The sequence below is a fragment of the Strigops habroptila genome, chromosome 8, assembly GCF_004027225.2.
Source record: "Strigops habroptila isolate Jane chromosome 8, bStrHab1.2.pri, whole genome shotgun sequence".
Lineage (NCBI taxonomy): Eukaryota > Metazoa > Chordata > Aves > Psittaciformes > Psittacidae > Strigops > Strigops habroptila.
Window position 1 is genome coordinate 30,788,574 of NC_044284.2, and position 16,597 is coordinate 30,805,170.

The window sequence follows — 16,597 nt, forward strand, 5'->3', positions numbered from 1 at the left end:
TGGTGACATTCAGTCCGCTGGTTGGCTTTCACCTTGACCTGTTGCATTTTCTCCTGTCAGCTCTCTTCCCTTTTTTCCTATAAACTGATTATTTTGAAACTCAGAATAATACATGCACACCAATACCTTCGGCAAGGCAGAGCTTATGAAGTTATTAATAGCATTAATATATTTCATAGCAGCCACAGTAACTATTTATCCTCCTGTTGCTTAGTGTCCATAGGTGGGTGAAGAGCAGCTCGATGCGCTGCGCTCTCCGGAGGAGCATACGATGTGACAGTCTGGAGCAGGACACGATGAGGGGAGCTGGACAGGGAGGCGCGGCAGGCTGAGGAGAGCCGGGCCGGGCCGCGGGTGTTCGCCGAGGTACGAGCCCTCTCGCACACGCTGCGAGCCGTTAACGGCTATTTCCATGCGGCCACGGGGCGGCTGTTACTGTGGCTCTGGAGCTCCCCGGCACGCGGCCTGCCCTGACCCGGAGCCGGCAGCGCCTCGAGCCGGCAGCGGCCACCGCTGCCCGCCACCGCCCCATCCGGGCCTCTCCGTCACGGCCGTTGGAAGCTTTCGAAACCCCCACACAGCCAATCAACACAAAACCCATTCAACAACCTGCTGTCGAGGACCGCACCAAAGCCTGGTAGTCTGTCGAGGAAACTTCTCACCGCCAATGGGAGACCTCCCAGCCATGAGCGGCAGGTGTAGCACCCAATCCGAGAGGGAAGGAGGAGAAGCGCTGTCCAAAAAAGGAGGGAAGGGGCGGGACAACTCTGAGAGATGCCGAATGAGGTGGCAGCTTACAGAGGGGCGGTGGGACTGGCAGCCAATGCGCGCTGTACTTAGTGCGGCGGCTCGCTTTTTGAATTGTTGGTGGCAGCTGCTCATGGCGGAGGTTGCTTTTGCGGTTGGCGGTATCGGCGGTGAGGGGATAGCCGGGTTTGGTGCCGGCACCAGGCGGGTGTTGCGTGGGGATGCGGAGTTGGGTGCCCGAGCTCGGGGAGGACAGCGGAGGGTGTGGGTGTCCTGGGGAGAAGCCGGCCGAGGTGGGCCTCGGGCCTCCTGGGTGTGCCGGGAGCTGTGCTTGGGGCACCTGTGAGAACGGGGGGCTGCGGGGCAGCGCCGCTCCGGGCCCTTCTTAGGTCGCTGCGGTCTCCGCTGGGCAGAGCGGAGGCCCTGGCCCGCGGGCACCTGCTAGCTCATGAAGTGAGAGCAGCTGGCGGTATTTCATCTCGCTTCCGGCCGCCTCCTCGTAGTGCGGCTGGGTCACCCTCCTGGGTGGTTCCTCCGGAAGGAACGGGCAGCATGGGAAGCTTTTACATGTGTTCTTCTTGCTTTAAAACCCATACATTTTAGCGTGCTAATGTTTTGTAACCGTAAGGCTTTCCACAAGCTGCTGGGAGGTAATGTTTAAGTGTAATGCTGTAAGGACATTCAGGTCTGCCTGAATCCTGTAGTGATGACATTCTGACTTTGATTCTTTTCTAAGCGAGGGGAAACTGTTATGTTCACATCTTCTGTGTGCTGTTTGTTCTCTTCTGTGTGTTGGCACGTTCAGTGTCTAAGTCTAGTGACTAATATGAAGTTATCAACATGTGACCGTTAAAACAGGAAATGTTTTTAAAAACACACCTAGAATGGAATCTCATAAATGAATAAATAATTTGGAAAAGCTATAAAGAAAATGAATGTCCAGCCAACAGTATGGGCTTCTCCCAAATACACTAGGAAGTTCTCTGTAAGTTCATATATGTGCTATTAGGTGTAACGACAGCAGGATGACAGGAATTATATCGATGTGTTGGACTTTTAAAAAATAATCTCTAGGATTTAAATTTAATGGTGTCCTTAACAGGAGGTGGTTTTTGTTTCGTGTGATGTGGGTGGTGGTTTTTTTTTTTTTTCCTTTTGTGGGTTTTTTGGGTTTTTATTGTTTGGGTGTTTTTTTTGTTTGTTTGGTTTTTTTGGTGTTTGTGTGTGTGTGTTTTTGTGGGTTTTCTTGTGTGTGTTTTGTTTTTTTTTTTTTGATTATACATGTAATTGTCTGTGTGGTAATCATTATTAACAGTATGGTTTAAGACTTCCAAGATTATGCTTCCCTCCACCCTCACTACCAAAGAAGATGTAATGGTATACCAATTCCCAGCAGTATCTTTATAACCTTCTGGACAGGTGATCCAGGAAGACTTTCTGGTTAAAGTTACATTCTCCTCTTGCCAGGTCTCAAGCTATTCTGTTAAAAACTAGCTGGGTGACTGAGATTTACTGCTGGAAACTTAATTCTATGGAGCCTGCATAGTTGTGCATGACATTAAAACTGTAACTAGGGTGACAATTTTGATAACTGAACATGCCTAGAATGATGATAGATTTGTAGTGTTGACTTATTGCTCATCACTAGTTAGGAACTTACCTGATGTACTATGAAGGTATGAAGCCTGTCCAAGAGTCAGTCCTAAACTCTAGAAGATAAGCTCTTTTCTACGCTGCTGTTGTACCAAAGCACCCATTGTTTTTTTTTTTGTCGTCTGATTTTTACTTTGCTATGTAATTGGACAGGCATTGCACAACTTGAAAAATAGTATGTGCTGTTCTCTAGGGGTTTTACTGTGTCATGTCTTTCAGACAATGCTTTAATGTATTATTTGGGTGGCTACTGTTTTAAACGGGCATTTGCAGTCAGGAGGAGAACAACTTCAGTTAAAGTGATAGAGGGTTATTATACTACAGCATTTGAGATACAGTGGCTAGTCTAGATAAATTCTGTGCAAATATTTAAATCTGTGTGAGTGATGAGTCACAGGAAACGCATGTTTCTTGTTTCATGCACAGAAGAAAATGTGCTTTGTGTTGGGCAGATGCCTTAGGACAAACTTTCTGGTATAAGATTCAGGTATGAGAGTAGTAAGAATTCTGCCTTTCCAGTGTGTTCATTTGGGCAAGGAGAGCACAGATGTGTTCTATCTGTGAGAAGACAGAAGGCTTCTTTATCTGATGATGTATGGATACTTCTACTATATTACAGTTAGTATAGGACAATAGACTAGATCATACAGATATATGCTTACGAATTTTGAAGACTCATGCTTTTTGGGAAAAGTAACTTCCCTATTTCCCTTTGAATAAAGAAAATATATAAGAGCAAGTAGTGGTAGGACAAGGGGTAATGTCTTTAACCTGGAAGAGGGTAGGCTTAGATTACATATTTGAAGTTCTTCACTGTGAAGGTGGTGAGACACTTGCACTGTTTGCCCAGAGAAGCTGTGGCTGCCCCATCCCTGGCAGTGTTCAAGGCCAGGTTGGAGGGGGCGTTGAGCAACCTGGTCTGGTGGAAAGTGTCCCTGACTGTAGCAGGGAGCTAGATGGTCTTTATGGTCCCTTCCAACCAAAAGCATTCTGTGATTAAATACTGCTGGTTCTACTCCGTGGCTGGTATTTTTTATGTAACTAGAGTAACTCCAGCCAGTTCACCTGGGGAGAAGTAAAAAAAAAAAAAAAAAAAAAAAAAAAAAAAAAAAAAAAAAAAAGGCAAGATGTGTTGTGTACCCTGCTAATTAGCATTCTACTAATGTTTCCCTTCAATGCTAATCTTGGTCTCATAATAGTTGATGTTGGTGTTTTGTGATTAAACTTTTTTAAAATGAACACTAGAGTTAGTGATTCGCTGCTGCTCAAAGTTGAAGTACCCTCTGCAGTTTTCCATGCAAATAAATTATTTCTGTGGTAAGCAGCCTGTTCAGAATCATTTCTGTTACAGATTTGTTGTCAGTCCTTTCTATCAAAAATTGTGTGACTCCTAATACTCTATCAGAACTACTCTATCAGTGTGAATGGGAGTTTAATAAGAGTCTACATGTTTTATTTTCAGAAGTGTGACATTACTTCTGACTGCTTTAGTCCTAGAATTCTTATTAATGAGCTTTTTGCAACTGTAACTTAGCTTAGCATACCTATCTTCTAGCTGTTGAAGAAAGAAGCAAGACATAATCATGGCTGACAACAGTATGCTGGTGTCTGAAACCGGGAGGAGCCTCTTGTCTGATTCTTCTATTGTTGAGCCAAAAATTGTAGAAAACTCCAAAGAGAATGTATTTCCTGGATCAATTTTGGATGTTGAAGGTAATGGGAGAAGCTTATTTTAAAACTACTATGTTTTTTATTGACTGATTACTTTGTAGGTATTTAGTGGTTTTGAAAAACCAAAAATGCTTTGCTGAATTATAGACTTTGATGTAAGGTAGACAAAATGGTGTTGGTTTGGTATCCTTCCACTAACAAAGGACTGTCTTAATTTTTCACTCATCTTTTTATAAGAATTTTGGGGTTACAGCCATGAAATCAAATGAGTCTTCTGGCTGATGTATGGAAAGCTGTTAGTTCCGCTTGATGCTTCTGTGGAATGAATAATTCCAGGTGATATTTTGAATGTTTGGAAACTACTGCTCTTGTGTGCAGGTAGACCATAGAGGAGTGAATAGTCTCGAGCTTGAAATTAATTCAAGAACAAATCTTCAAATTAAGACCCAACAAAGCCATTTTTGTTTTTCTTCAATGCAGTAACCAAAATCCAGTGGCAGTCTTATGGTGCAAATGATATGGAGGCAACGCTCGTCCCTTCCTCTTAAGCTTATTAATACATGGAGAAAAAGAACAAGATATTGAACTTCAGTTCTGATATTCCATGGTGAAACTGAGCAATTACTAGCAAGTAATGAACCTTGTGAGCCAGGAACACGGAAATTAGAAAAGATATCAGCTGTCTATTTTCTACCAAGTCTTGGAATCTGATTCTGCTAGAAACATTAAGTCAATTTTTTTCAAAAAAAATTTTTTTTTTTCCTTTCGCTAACTCTTCTTGCATGTTCTTGCTTTGACTGTAAGTAACTGGTCATAAATTGCAGGATCTCATTTCACCATATCCTTGAAAATAATTTAATCTCTGTGGTCAGTTAGGTAGCCTCAATTAAAGGAGAGACTTCTTGAGGTAACATTTCTTTTCAGGCATGTTTCTGATAAGGTATCTTGAAAGGATGCAGTCTGCCTGTATTTTTTATACATTAATGCTTGCTTTAGAGTGAACGTGGATTTTTCCATTAAAATATGAATATTACCCTTGTTTCTCTATAAACAGAAGAAATACCTCAAATAGAAACAAGAGTGGTTTTGGTTCAGGAAGCAGGGAAACGTGAAGAGCTTCTGAAAGCCTTGGAGGTATGTGGTCGAAGATAAAAAGATACCATCTTGTCTGGTATGAGATGGTATGCTTTTAGACTTCTGGTTACCAATTTGGTTCTGTACTAAAGTTTTCCTCTTCCACAGACCATTAAGATAATGGAAGTACCAGTTATAAAGATAAAGAAAACTAGTCCTGGTAAAGCAGAAGAAAAACTAATAAAAAGTATTATTCATATGGTATGTCATGCAATTAAGCACACGTGATTGCATGCAGCATGTTTGACTTCACTGGGACTGACATGTGCGCACTCTTTATATTAATTGGGCATAATGGTCACATTACATGCTAATGGTGTCACTTAAAGCTCATTAAAAGTGGCATTTCTTTTCGAATGTTCTTGAATGTGGAAGTAATATCTGCAGCTCTTAATTAGTGGTGTTATCTAACGGGGGCTAGAAGATTTCATGGAGACGTTCACCTGTGTTCTTGTATTCAGTCAGCACATAAGTTTTTGCTATGAACTGACCTCATAATTGGTTAATTGACTTCTCTTTCAATTGAAAGGTGCCTTTAAACTTAGAGGTAAGAAGTGGTTCTCCATTTCTTAATGTGAAAAACCTACAAAATAAAATTTGGAACTGTCGGTTGAAATTGGAACAGACCAAATTTTTAGAGCTCTTAAAAAATATCAAGCAATGAACAAAATTGACTTCTGTCCTTTAGGTCAGAAGGTCTGAAGTATAGAGCATAGAGCTTCCTGTTGCAAGCTGGATACTACTTTTTAGTAGCATCCAGAAGAACTTTAAGCTGTTCTGACAGTCTGAAATCTAATTTCTCGTTTGTGCTTAGTTTATTTTATATCTTTCTGTAAATATTTCCAGTACTGTATTATCAGTATGAACTGATATCTAAACTACTGAAGTAACTAGAATTCTTATTCTTCAGAAGCAGGAATTCTTCAAGACTTCTTTTTAGGTGCAGTTCATAGCTATTCTTATGCTAGAGAACAGTGCATCTCAGCCTTCACAAAAACTAAGAGCAAATTTGTTGAAATCTGAAACATACCTTTGGACCTTTTTCTAATGGTCCAAAATAAAAATCAGTTGAATTTTGATACTAGTGTAAGTATGTTGCCTGAATAATGCTTTTCCCTTCATCCCCATACATCAAGGAAATTAAAGTGCCCTACATAAAGACAGACACAATAGAAGAGCTTGGAGATTCTGATTCCCCAGAATTTGAGTCTATCTTTGTTGTGTCAGAATTTCAAGATTCTATCTTTAACAACCTCTGCAAAGCAGATTGCCGTGTCATTGGACCTCCAGTAGTACTGCACTGTGCACAAAAAGGAGAGGTATGTGTTTCTTTTGAAATCACGTGAGTAGTTCTCTGGTGCAGTGAGTTCTAAATATTAAGTGTTCAAAATGAAATCTATTTTGCTCTGCCAATCAATCATAAATACTTTTAGCAAGAGAATTTTAAGAAAAGCAAGTTTCTAATATTGTGTTAGAATGTCGCATGTAGCGAGCAAGCACAGGAAGACTGTAGGAAGGCTACGACTACTGCAGTAGTTGTGGTTGTTGACCCGCTAATTGGGATTGTGCCATTATGAAAGGCAGCATACAAATGATGCTCCAGCAGATGCTTTATATTTCCAAAGGTTATCACGTAAAGGGAATGATTTGGAGAGAGGAAAAAAAGGATGGAGCGTTACCTGTGGAACTTGGGGATGCTGTAGTTACTTTATCAGAATGCTGGCAGGCCTAGAGCTGAGGTGTAACTGAATCATAGAATTGTAAAATGGTTCGGGTTGGAAGGGACCTTAAAGATCATCTGGTTCCAATGCCCCTGCCGTGGGCAGAGACACAAAAAAGGCTATACGCAGACTTGGACTAGTGTCTGATGCATCTTAATACTAGGAACAACAGTACTATATTAAAGATAATATTAAAACTTCAATGGAAGCAGAATGCTTTTGACTAATATGATTACTTCTTATTTTCAGCCTTTACCTTTTTCCTGTCGTCCACTGTACTGTGCAAGTATGTTGAACTTGGTACTGTGCTTTACAGGATTCAGAAAGAAAGACGAATTAGTAAGACATGTTTTTCCTTTGGATTGGTAAAACTATGTTAAGTTTATTTTCAAAATAATCTTCCATTCAATCACCTATCGGGTTTAACCATGACTAGAGCTTGTGTGGGGGGATGAATTGTTTATTGTTTTGCTTTGTTGCATGTCCAGAGGCAGTGATATTGGAGGATGGGAATGAAACTGCTTCCTTTTGCAAGTCACTTTGTTCATGCCATTTTTGGTCACTTTTTTGTTGAGTGATATTAAACAGCTTTGATTCAGTAGGACTTAAAGATATGTGGATTGAGGCCTCAGATAAGATTATGTTTACCAAATAGTGTCCTCTTACTTGTGCAGGTAGTAGTGTGGTGAAGTAAAGCTTTGTAGTCCTGTTCAGAGCATTTGCATACATTATCTTGCTGCCATGCTATCGTGTTATCAGGACTTTAGTTTTGACATGTCTAGGTAGAAGTTATTTGACACTCAAGCACTTTACTTTTGCATTTCAGTGGTGCAGGTGACACCCAGTTTCCCTATTGGACACCTGGGAGTGAACTATATGGTTCCACGTCTTCATTTGGAAAGAAAAACCCAAACAACTCCAAAAACCAACCAACCAACCAACACCAACAAAAAACCCCCAAGCCCAACAAAATAAAAGCCATCCCCAGTATTAGGGATAATTAGGTTTGATCTACTAGATTCAAACTGAACAAATTGCAATCTTATGTAAATTCTGGCAATTGCCCCTTCAGAGAGCTAACTAAATCAATAAGGAAAGCATGCTTCAAGTCTATTGTGTATGAGAGGGTAATGGCATTATGTGTGATCATTATGAGAATACTAGTGGCTTGAGTAGTCTTCCTCAAGCTACACATAACAAGGCTGTATTAACTGTTAAAAAAAGTTTAAAAAGTTAAAACAAGTTGTTTTAAGAACAAAGACATTGAGTGTAACCTGTTAGCTTGCTTTGTAAACTATTTTTGTATCGCTCTCACTCTGCACTGTACACTTCAAAAGATATACCGAAAATGTATTTGATCTTTATTTTTCAGGTTAAGCTGGTGACCTTGGTTCACCATATGGGTGGAATTATTCGCAGAGACTTAAGCTCAAAAGTTACACATCTGGTGGCTAACTCAACACATGGCGACAAATTCAGAGTATGTACACTTGTACTTCTTGGAAACTTTCAGAATTTGTCTCTTGTAGACTAAGTCTGTAAATTATACTTCAGCTGGTAAACTGCTGTTTTTTTTTTTCCTGTACTAACAGCAATAACTTGTGATGGTGAGTTCTTCTTAGTCTCATGGTGTGGTGCTTTGAAATGTTTTTTGTCTCTGTTGGAGAATAATAATAAAAAAGCCTGCCAATGCAAAGATTTTGAAATAGACAAGTATAGTAAATAACCAAAATGCTTAAGTAGTTAAGTGCTGATGTTATCAGTACTGAAGACATTGATAAACACTTGCTCATCAATGAACAAATTTTTATCAATATACCTGCTTTTTTTGTCTGTCCAAACAAGAAAGTTCAAGGTAACTTTCAAAAAACTTTAGTACTCAATTTGTGTGCATCTTGTTTAAAAATTATTTTTAACTTCTTATGTGTAAATGTTCAAATCTTCCTTTATGTATAAATATATGTGAGTTTTGGTGTTGTCAAAAAAAAAAAAAAGGAATACTTCAGAACATGTATGTCCAGTTGACAAGTAAATACAAGTTTGTAGGTTTTTGTACTATGGAATATGATATAGCAATGCCTGTGTCCCTTGACTCTCCCTTGTTTGAATTGATAGCAGGCTGTTGCTTTTTTCCTAGTCTTTCTAATCTTCCAGTTGGAAGAGAAGACCTACTTTCTAACTCTGTTCAAACACTCCTTTCTGTCAACTCAAAGGGAAAAAGTAGGAAAATTTTACAATATTTCTCAAGCAGTCATGGAAGTTACTTTTGCAATAGTAGCCTTCTCTTTGGTAAAAGCAGGCTGGGATGTGTGTCTTGATTCAAAGTATCAAAACCAGAAAAAAGATCCCATATTCCACTGGAGCAGAAGTTTTCTTTTGCGTTTTTGTGAGTGATAAAGGAAACGAGACTAACAAAACAGTTCACTTTGGAGTAAGTGTGAAAATAACTATTGATCTGATTTCCTAGTCACTGAAGAATTAATACATTCAGACTCTTGGGAGTTAGTTGGACATGATTCTTGAAGGAGTATGTTCACTTTTTGCAGTATCTGTTTTACGGTAAAAGCAAAGTTATGAATTTTTCTTGGCATGGGAAAGACTGAAATGGAAATCCTTGGTACAACTTGTACTTCTCCTGTTTTGTAGATTGCTGTAAGTCTTGGCACTCCTATCGTGAAAGCAGAGTGGATTTATAAGGCGTGGGAGAAAAGGAATGAAATGTAGGTGTTTATTTTCCTTCAGCCTTAACCTTGCATCCTGTTCACCTTTGGTGTTGTGAGCTTTTGTTCAAGTAGTGATGGAGCACTGATTTAGTGACCTTTTTGTGTGTGTCTTTTTTTCTTTTTTTTTTAACCTATATTTTTCTTTTTCGTTCAGTGATTTCTGTGCAGCTGATGATGACTTTAGAAATCAGTTCAAGGTTCCTCCCTTCCAGGATTGCATGTTAAGTTTCCTTGGATTCTCTGATGATGAGAAAGCTAACATGGAAGAAATGACAGAAATGCAAGGTTATTGTTTATGAAAATTGACGTGTGGAAAGAATGGGGTTTATAGCTGATAAATACTTCACTGAAGCTGAAATGCTAGACTGTGAATATTTTAATGAAGTCTCTTGAACTTGGAGAGCTATAAACTAATTTTTAGATGTTGGTATATGCATAGGTTCTGGTAGCTGCTGAAGATTTCACACTTCCTAGGCAGATTGAAACTAGACAATTTAAAAAGAAGTAATTATAGAATGCTTGAAGATAATCCTCGAAAACTTGCTACACAATATGTATGTTCTCCTTCAGTTTTCGTAACCAGTTTTGTGGTATGCATGTTTACATAATTCACAGAAAGCATCTATAGTGTTTACAACTTTGATATGAATCATCACTGGTAGAACACTTGATTGGAAGCATTCCAATTTCCAGTAGTGTGCTACAATATTAATAATCACACTGGCAGTAATGACGTAGCAAATGAGCAATACAAGTCAGGAGACTTGTAATTTGAGTTGCATGTGACAGCAGTATAGACATGGGAATGGAGCAAGCTTGTGGATGTCTTTAGGGTGAGTATTCCTAGCTTGCTCTTCCAAGAAACAAGAAAAGCTTTCCAGAAGAATATTGCATTTATTGCCAGACAGATTTAAATGCTCCCTAAATGCCATGTACTCTGACTTTTCATGTGTACTTTACTACTGCATACTATATTTCCTAAAAGCTGCCCATTGCTGATACTATCTGGGGTGCTATGTAAGCTGCAAAACTGGTCAGGTTACTGAAGAGTTCATCTCTTTTTGGCTCTTCTTCCATTAATGATAGGTGCCACAGTACTATCAAGTGATCTACTAATTTCTAACAATAATAATATTCAGTCTTGCTAACTTGCCTTTTTTATCTAGGAGGACACTATTTACCAGTTGGTGATGAAAGGTGTACGCACTTAGTGGTTGAAGAAAGTACAGTAAAGGATCTTCCATTTGAACCTTTAAAAAACCTTTATGTTGTAAAGCAAGAGGTTAGTACTGGCAAATTCTTGAAAGGGTATTGCTATACGATATTCTGTGTGTGAGATGCAATCATGTGGCTTATTCTGGAAAAAGTCTATTTAGTATGCAAACTGCCTTACTATTATACATATTATTCTGAATATTTTTAACTTTGGGTGAAGTCCTGTAATATGTTCTTAATGTGGTTTTTTCCTTTTTATTTTTTTTTCTTTTTTCCTTCCTCCTCTAGTGGTTCTGGGGAAGCATTCAAATGGATGCCAGAGCTGGAGAGTCCATGTATTTATTTGAGAAGGTATGTTGAACTCTTTCACATAACGCGCAGCATGTATCTGGTGGTAAAATTGGCATGCACAATAGTATGTGTTGGGCCAGAGATCAAATGTTTCAAAGCACGATTTAAGTACCAGAGAATCCATTCTGTATTTTATATATAGAATACTAATTCGGATTTTTTTTTTTCTTTTCTTTTTTTTTTTTTTTAAACTGGAAACTATGCTAGTATTTTGTTTGACTAAAAGAAAGTTCAACCTTCGGGAAGCAGGAAAAAAGCTTCACTCATTTTCCTTTGGCTTCGCTAAGAATAGTTGTGTTATGTGCTGATCTCTACAATTCACTTACTTTTGTACTGAACTGAGCTGGATAGAGCAAGTGAAAACACTAAACTTTCTTTTACTCCAGTCAGAGAGTCCTGGTCTCAAGAAGTCTGTGTCACTACTTTCTCTGAATACTCCAAACAGCAATCGCAAAAGGCGCCGTTTGAAAGAGACTCTTGCACAACTGACCAGAGAAACAGACGTGTCGCCATTCCCTCCTCGGAAACGCCCATCAGCTGAACATTCACTTTCGATTGGGTCCTTGCTTGATATTTCTAACACTCCAGAGCAGAGCACTACCAATGGAGGTAGAGATAAAAACTTTCATTCAGACGCACTTGCAATGTTTAAGAGCTCTCTGCATACAAGTGGTAGGGAAGCTTTTGCAGATTTTGCAACAGATTTGCTAAGTAATCCCAGGCTTTTTTCTTTTTGAAGCATGTCAAAAGCAGAATTGGAGTGAGGAGTTCAGACAGAGGCCTGGCTGCCCCTTGTCATCACAGCATATTCATATCCAAAAGAAAACAAGGAAAAGATACATGGAATTGATAAGTGTGAAGTACAGTGTTACTCCAAAATGCTTCAAATACTCTGCTGAAAATCTGCAGCAAATAAGCAATGTAGTTAAGAGTAAATCATCTAAAAACCTCTTTAGTAGAATACTTGGAGAAAGGAGGGCAAGGATTCTTTGCTAAAGGAATTAAAGTGAAAAGAGCTGCAGAGCCAAATCGTAGGTCTTTGAAACATTCTGTTGAGGTAACACTTTTTGTGCCAGAAAACTGTCATGTCTAAAACTTCTCAAGAATTTAAATCACCAACTGTTTTTGAGGTAATTGTCAAAAGGCTTTTAATATCTCTGCACATCTGACTCTTGTGGAAGAGAGGAAACTGCAAAATTTTGGATAAGACAAAAGCTAATACCTGAGCTTTAAAAAATAAAAAAAAGTCTCCTGTTCCAACATACAAAGGAGGTATCTGGAGTTACTACTGCTTTAAAAAGGCCCAAGTATGCAAGTCAAATAAGAAATCTTAGCGAGGTAAAACCTGTAAGTGATAACTTAGAAGGAACTGGAAAGATCAGCTTACTCTCAAAGACCAGCTTTCTTAGCTCATGCTAGTGCCTTTGTAAGCCTTGGTATGGAATTTTCTTCTGAGCCAACATCAGCAGACAGTTTCAAGCAAATGTGCTGTTCTGAAAACAACGGGTAAGATACTTGTTTCATAGTAACTCTGACAGTAATGAACTTTGACATTGGAATGAGTGAGTACAGGTTTCCTGATGTCCAATACACAAGCAAGTATTTAAAACTAATGGACTGCTCCAGGTCCATCTTGGCTTTAGCCTTAAGAGAAATTACCTTCTTGTGTCTTCCCCCTTTCCTTCCGCATGGGATGAAGTGTAGGTGTTTCATGCAAACACTGATTTTAACAACTGGTTTTGAGCTACATACTTAATGCAAGGATGATAGGTAGCTGAAAGATAATTGTTTTCATGGCAAAGTGAAAGTAGAAAAGTACCTTCGTATATAGTGTATGTATAAGTAATGTTCAGCACCTAATCCTCCCTTCCTGTTAAACATTATAGGGTTAAATCATTGACCTGCCCATAAATGGCTTACTAGTTTCAGACTAATTTTGAGGAATTTTACTGTTGTTCTATAATAAGGCTTTAATAAAGCAAGCCATTTTCTAGAAGGAGCTCTGATAATTATAGAATAACCTACAGAATACCCTTTTTTTTTTTAATTTTTATTTTTATTTAAAAAGCTTTCTTAAAAACTATGATTTCTGCCCTCCCTCCCTGCCCCCCATCTTTGAGGGTGAGTTTTTCTTTAGGAGCTCTTGTAATAAAGTTCTCTTTCTTTCTTTTGGGAATATCTTTTCATCAGAAACACCAAAATCCTCTGCAAGGCCTTCCAAAAATGCAACTCCTCTTGCACTGAAACAGTCTGCAAGATGGCAGGTTGCAAAGGAATTGTATCAGACAGAAAGTAACTATGTTGATATTCTAACAACAATCATTCAGGTAAGCTGATTTTTTTAAAGCAAGTAGTGCTCAATTGTAGGCATTTAGTGTTTACATCAGTGATTATTTTCAACCTGTGATCTGCTGGCTTTTGAGGGCTTGGGTACGTCAAAGGTTTAAAAAAAGATAACAATGCAATTTTATTTTTAAATGAATTTATTACAGTCTCATGTAATTTTACTGACATATAAAAATGTTTACTATCTGTTAATAATAAAGGCTGAAAAATACAATTTCTAAGCAATGGATTGCAGTTTGTATGGAAATTCCAAATTTTAGGAAAATAGGATCTTCATCACTGGGATTTTTAAGATGGTGGTGAATAGGGAGATAGCAGGGGAAGAAGAGCAAACAGCTTACAGGGAAAGCTTAAATTTTAGAAAGCTGCTTCCATTGCAGCTGATTATCTGCTTAAAGAATGAGCTAAGATGCGTAGAAATGTAGATGAAAGGAGGTTATGCTGTAATGCTGTATTGAACTCCATGTTTGAACTTTAAAAATCACTCCTCCATAACTCACTTTTGCTAAATGGGAGTATCTCAAGATTGTGACTGCAGGAAAGTATGATCTTGAGGGGAAAATAATGCTTTCATAACTATGTCTAACACAATGTGTGGTGGTTAGGAGGGCATTAACTTTTTTGTCTAATTCAACAGCTATTTCAAGTTCCGTTGGAGAAGGAAGGACAACTTGGGGGACCAATCCTTGCACAGGAAGAGATTAAGACCATATTTGGCAGCATTCCAGATATTCTTGATGTGCACACTAAAATCAAGGCAAGCTGCAACTTCTCCCCTGCAGGGGAAGCATTGATACAGATGTTGAATCTTTTCTGCATGCTTTAAGTTGTATCTGCAGGATAGGTGTAGGTTCATCCTGGTGCTGTTACGTACTGTTCAACCTGTGGAATTAAGTGTAAATCCAAAGTACACGTTAAGTTTTAACAGTTGTTTAAAAATATCTGAAGTCTGAGTATTGTGCATATAACTAATGTTACCATTCATGAGCTGTCTTCTCCCTTTCCTGTTTTAGTACCTCGTCCTGTAGGAGGTTTTCTGTAACCGATACAAAACTGGTCAAAAGGGGCCAGTGGTATCAAATGGTACTCCCTCACAAGTACTTATAACATACATGTTCCTATTAAAGCAGTAAGCAAGAACTCTTGGAAGGATAGCTGAAATTATGGAATTAAAACATGCAAACCAACCCCCCCCCCCCAAAAAAAAACCAACCCAAAAAACCCCAACTAAACCAAAAATAAACTACAAAACCAAAACCAAACACACAAAAGAAACCAAACAAAACAAAACCAAAACCCAAGAAAACCAACAAAATGAAAATCGGTGTTTTCCTGGGCTTTAGACATCTTCATATTAGGAGACTACTATCATTCAGTAGGAAAAAATAATCCCTCCTTAAAAGGCTTTGAAACAATTGTCAGAAACTACCAGTTCATAAAACTGGCTCATGCTTCAACTTTTGAAGCAGCTAGGCTGGTACTAAGGCCTGATAAGAGCTGATTAGAATTTCCTATGATACTATTTTCTTGAGTCTTTCTTTATTTTATATTTTGATCTGGATTGCAAGTGCTCTCTGAAGACATCTCTGGGTCTCATAATAGACTATGACTCAAGTCTTCCTCAAATACGAAGCTGTAAAATCTCCTTCAAATAGTGGCAAATGTCTTTTCTGGTCTGCATTTCACAGTAGGCTTTTAAAATAGAGGGACTTGCAGACTGGCTGTAACTGAGTGGGGTTTGTGTGGTTTTGTGTGTGTGTGTGTGTGTGTGTGTGTGGGGGGGGGGGTTTTGTTGTTGTTTGTATTTTGGTGGGTTTTTTTTTTTTTGGTTTTTTTTTTTTGTGGGGTGGAGTTTTTTGGTTGGGTGGTTTGTTTTTTTGTGTTTTTGTTTTTTTTCCAACTGTTGAGATCCAGTCTAATTAGTCATGATAGGTATTGATATGTGCCTGCTGACATGAAAGTAGAGTATGTGTGTCCACGTGTCAAGTAGGATTCACCTGCAGCATGCAGTGTAGACAAAGTTGATTAGATAGTATTTAGGTTGTGTTTTCCTTCATCTTTGGTGTAATGAAATAGGAGAAGTGGCAGCAACAAACTGATATTAATGGTGAATCCTTTTCACTTAAGGTGAAGCCTGAACCTTCAGGTGTGCCCTTCTGTCCCTGTTATTAGCTGGCAGTGAATAAGCTTGATCCTTATTAAGCTGATACAGGCTTAACAGCTTGGTCTCACTTTCCTTGACACCCTGGTGCAGCAAGTGGGAGAAATCTGTGCTAGTTCTATTTCAGTCCTATTTTGTGGACTTAAGAGTCCTGTATTAGTTGTGCACTCTTAATTAGAATTGGTTCGACAGTCTTCTGTATGTATTTTTTTAATAATCCTGTGGGCTATGTTCTGTAGTGTGTTGGACAAAGTAGTGTCCTCTTGTTGCAGTTGTCTAGTGCTGATACACAGCTAGGTTCTGCTTGCATTGATTCAAAACTATGTATTCAGTAAGCTAGAGGTCTCTTGCTTTCAGCTCTCAGTGGACTGTAGGGGCTTAATTTGAAACTGTACAGCTTTTAGGATTGCCTGTTTTGTCAGCATAGAAACACACAGCTAATTATATATGTTTGGTAGAATACTGATCCCATCTTACAGCTTTATGCAGTTCATTCTCATCTTACTTTCTCCCCCCATCCCTGCATGTATTCTAGGAAGACCTGGAAGATCTTATGATGAATTGGACTGAAAGCAAAAGTATTGGTGATATCTTTCTTAAATATGTAAGTTTGTTTCTTTTTTTTTTTTATGCGTTAATGCTATTATGAGCTATTATCTTGTCTTACGAACATTCTGTTTATAGGAGTTGGCAGATACAAGCAAAGCGCTACTGAGTGAGAAAGAACACTAACTTGAATCATTGTATTTTCTGTTTAGACTTTTCAGTTGAGTTAGATGATGTACTCTGTATAGGTAATCATGTCAAGTTTAACAGTCTGTCCGCTTGTATGAGGGGATAAAACTCAAAATAGATACGGTTTGGGAACTGTAATT

The 16,597-nt window shown here is 38.7% G+C and overlaps 1 protein-coding gene across 6 annotated transcripts in view; it reads left to right on the plus strand.

Moving 5' to 3' along the window:
- The first annotated feature begins 845 nt into the window (after positions 1-845).
- Positions 846-16,597, plus strand: part of ECT2 (epithelial cell transforming 2) — a 32,216-nt gene continuing 16,464 nt past the window's right edge. For 4 of the 6 annotated variants that reach the window (XM_030495739.1, XM_030495740.1, XM_030495743.1 and 1 more), the window contains exons 1-15: positions 846-917; positions 3,956-4,113; positions 5,126-5,205; positions 5,314-5,406; positions 6,342-6,524; positions 7,176-7,265; positions 8,299-8,406; positions 9,573-9,646; positions 9,804-9,934; positions 10,816-10,931; positions 11,153-11,215; positions 11,602-11,824; positions 13,406-13,542; positions 14,199-14,318; positions 16,258-16,326. In XM_030495739.1, the coding sequence (XP_030351599.1) occupies positions 3,984-4,113; positions 5,126-5,205; positions 5,314-5,406; positions 6,342-6,524; positions 7,176-7,265; positions 8,299-8,406; positions 9,573-9,646; positions 9,804-9,934; positions 10,816-10,931; positions 11,153-11,215; positions 11,602-11,824; positions 13,406-13,542; positions 14,199-14,318; positions 16,258-16,326 (1,617 nt within the window). In that variant the 5' untranslated portion in view covers positions 846-917; positions 3,956-3,983. The remainder of the gene's footprint in view (positions 918-3,955; positions 4,114-5,125; positions 5,206-5,313; positions 5,407-6,341; positions 6,525-7,175; positions 7,266-8,298; positions 8,407-9,572; positions 9,647-9,803; positions 9,935-10,815; positions 10,932-11,152; positions 11,216-11,601; positions 11,825-13,405; positions 13,543-14,198; positions 14,319-16,257; positions 16,327-16,597) is intronic. The other 2 variants (XM_030495741.1, XM_030495742.1) reach the window with 1 other exon arrangement.